Source organism: Pygoscelis adeliae, unplaced genomic scaffold (genome assembly GCF_000699105.1).
Source record: "Pygoscelis adeliae isolate BGI_AS28 unplaced genomic scaffold, ASM69910v1 Scaffold463, whole genome shotgun sequence".
NCBI lineage: Eukaryota > Metazoa > Chordata > Aves > Sphenisciformes > Spheniscidae > Pygoscelis > Pygoscelis adeliae.
Window position 1 is genome coordinate 756,373 of NW_008824471.1, and position 2,671 is coordinate 759,043.

General features: G+C 40.4%; 1 protein-coding gene across 1 annotated transcript in view; it reads left to right on the plus strand.

Moving 5' to 3' along the window:
• The window catches only part of SDCCAG8 (serologically defined colon cancer antigen 8), a 130,125-nt gene that overhangs the window by 74,725 nt on the left and 52,729 nt on the right, over positions 1–2,671 (plus strand). Inside the window, exon 15 of the mRNA XM_009321262.1 lies at positions 2,558–2,670. Within this exon, the coding sequence (XP_009319537.1) occupies positions 2,558–2,670 (113 nt within the window). The remainder of the gene's footprint in view (positions 1–2,557; position 2,671) is intronic.

Here is a 2,671-nt window from a genome sequence, read left to right on the forward strand (position 1 = left end):
ACCAATAGTTCCTGAAATCTTTTGGGCTGCCTTCTGCGTGTTTTATTCATGGTTGGTTTTTGGGTTTATTTGGGTTTTTTTTCTTTTTTTCTCTGTATATGTAAAACGTGTTGGGGGAATTTTCTGTAGGAGGGCAGAGAGATTGAACTTAGAGAGCAGGGAAGGTGTCAGCTCAAGGTGTGGGTGAAAGACTTGCCACTCAGTTTAGACAGCTTTGGCTACAGGAAATTTTTTCGTTCTTCAGCAGCTCTAGGCACCTCAGATATTGCTCTTTATGTGGCACTGGTTGTGTCTCAATCCCAAAATTTTCTAGGTGCTAAGATTGAGACTAGCCAGCTACCCTTCTGCATAAGACTTACCCGTGTTTTCCTAGTCTTATAGTTGAGCTTTTATCCACTGTACAAACTCTATTTTCACCTACCCCATATACGCTTCAGCCGTAGGGAACTCGCCATGCATCTGTGGTTTCTGAGCTCCTGCTAGTTTGCTCTATACAGTAAGTAGCACAGGTGAGTGGCTTTTTTGGATGGGTCCCCTTAGCAAGAGAGTGTTTCTGGTGGTAGCAGATTGTCCATTTATTTTGAACTTGCCTGTTAGCATGTGTTTGACAGGACGGACCCTAGCAATGAGGAATGGACCTTTACAGGCTTGCCTTGGTAGCTTGAGCTGTGCAGCTTGATACACGCTGAAGGCTATCCCCAGCAGAATGCTAGCCAGCCAGCTGTGTGCCAGATGACAGCACAGCACCCAACCACACACAGCCATCTCACATGAGCCACTATTAAATAAAATACTGTGCTACTGCCACTTCCTTTAGCTGGAAGTGTCTGGGGGATGTGTTAGGTGTGCTGGTGCATTTTGGGGGGGGGGGAGTTGAGCAGTCCAGTGGCTCATGACAACTGTCTGAAGGTAAAAGATGTTTGGAAGTGGGGAAGGGGTTTAAATAGACTGGTTCCCAGCAAATATGGAAAGATTTTTCATAGCAATGCTTTCCATATTTGGAGCTTACACTTAGGAAATGATGCAAGCGTCACTCCTTAGGATAGCCCCAATATGGTTACAAAGTAATTCTGAGAATGATGTGATAAAGTGCAGGTCAATATATGAAACTTCCTTGAAAAATGTGCTTTGTTTCCTTAACGCTATAATATCCTTGCTATCTAAATGTATTCTGTGTCAAATCATTCTCAGTCTTAACTCAGAAAAAGCTGCCTGTGATTTCAAAGGGAGTTTTGCCTAAGGTAGGGCTTGCAACATCAGGACCAGGAATTAGTGTAATGTGACCCACCATTTGTATTGCTTTGGGGTAAATTTAAGAGAGAAGATTTAACATTGTGTGTGTCATGCTGAGATATTGCAATATCTCGGATGGGTTATTAGGCACCAATCCAAAGGTTAAGTGCAGCAACCACATGAGATGTGGCTTTATCCTTACATGATCTATGCCCGTGTTCTGTTTTGTAGTCCCCTGAAATAGGTATTATCCCTGGAATAAAACAACACGTTTATAAGACTCTATTGAAACCTATCCCAGGCTACTAAATGTCGTTTCAGTAGAAAAGTGTGTGCATATATGTCATTTGAAATCTAGAAATCAATCCTTGTAATGTGTGAACTCACTGAAATTTTTAATCTGGATCCTAGCGTGCACCAGATAAATATTCACGACCTTTGGGAAAGTCTAGATATAAATTTGCAGTTTAGGACCTTTTCTAATTTATATGCATATATCTTTTTGGGTTTTTATTTTCCATGCTGTTTTTGCTTGGCTTGCATTAAATAAAATGCTTCAATGGAGTGTGGTAGTCTAGCATTTGTTTTGCCTCAGGAGTAGATTGCCCCATCTTGCATATCTGGTCAAGTAAATTGCTCTCTTGCTTGTGTACTTTGATAATAGTACTGGGCTTTAGACCTTCCTGTACAACCCCCCAGTGAGCAGCACCACAAGGGGCTGGGCCTGTGTGGTGCTAACAGTCTTCTCTATTGTAGTGGATGCATTCATCTCCTATTTACATAAATTAATAGTTAAAACTTGTTTGGTTGCTTAAAAAAACTCATTAAGCTTTCAGAGTAGCTGTATTATGAGCACTGTGGCAATCACTCCCATTGACTTATCTCCTGCTGGTTCACTGGGAACCAGTCCATCTCAGGGTCAGGTCCCTAAGCTTCACTGCAGAATTAAATAAATAGCATTTAAAAGAAAATGCAAATAATCTGTTCAATGCAAAGTGGATGTTGGGGAACTTCCTTATGAAAAAGAAGTTGTGTTTAAAATTTTTAAAAATAAAATCGTATTTCTGTCTGAAAGGCTAACTTTCGCTGAGGAAATAGATCATATTTTTTTATCCGTTTTCTACTAGTCACTGGAGAATGTTTGACATTATACGAACTGACCTTTTTCCTCTTACAACCTGAAGTGGGAGGAGAATGTTTAATGTGAAAAGCTTGGCAGGATTTTTTTTTTTGTTAATTTGAATGTTCTGCTTTGCCTTTTTAATTTATCATCTTCAGTATATGATTTTTATTTTTCTTTATTTCCTATTTGGGTTTTTTATAGATTGGAGAAAGAGAGCATTCAGCAAAGCATTAGCAATGAAGCAAAGGCCCGAGCCCTTCAGGCCCAGCAAAGAGAGCAGGAGCTGACACAGAAGATGCAGCAAATGCAGGCCCA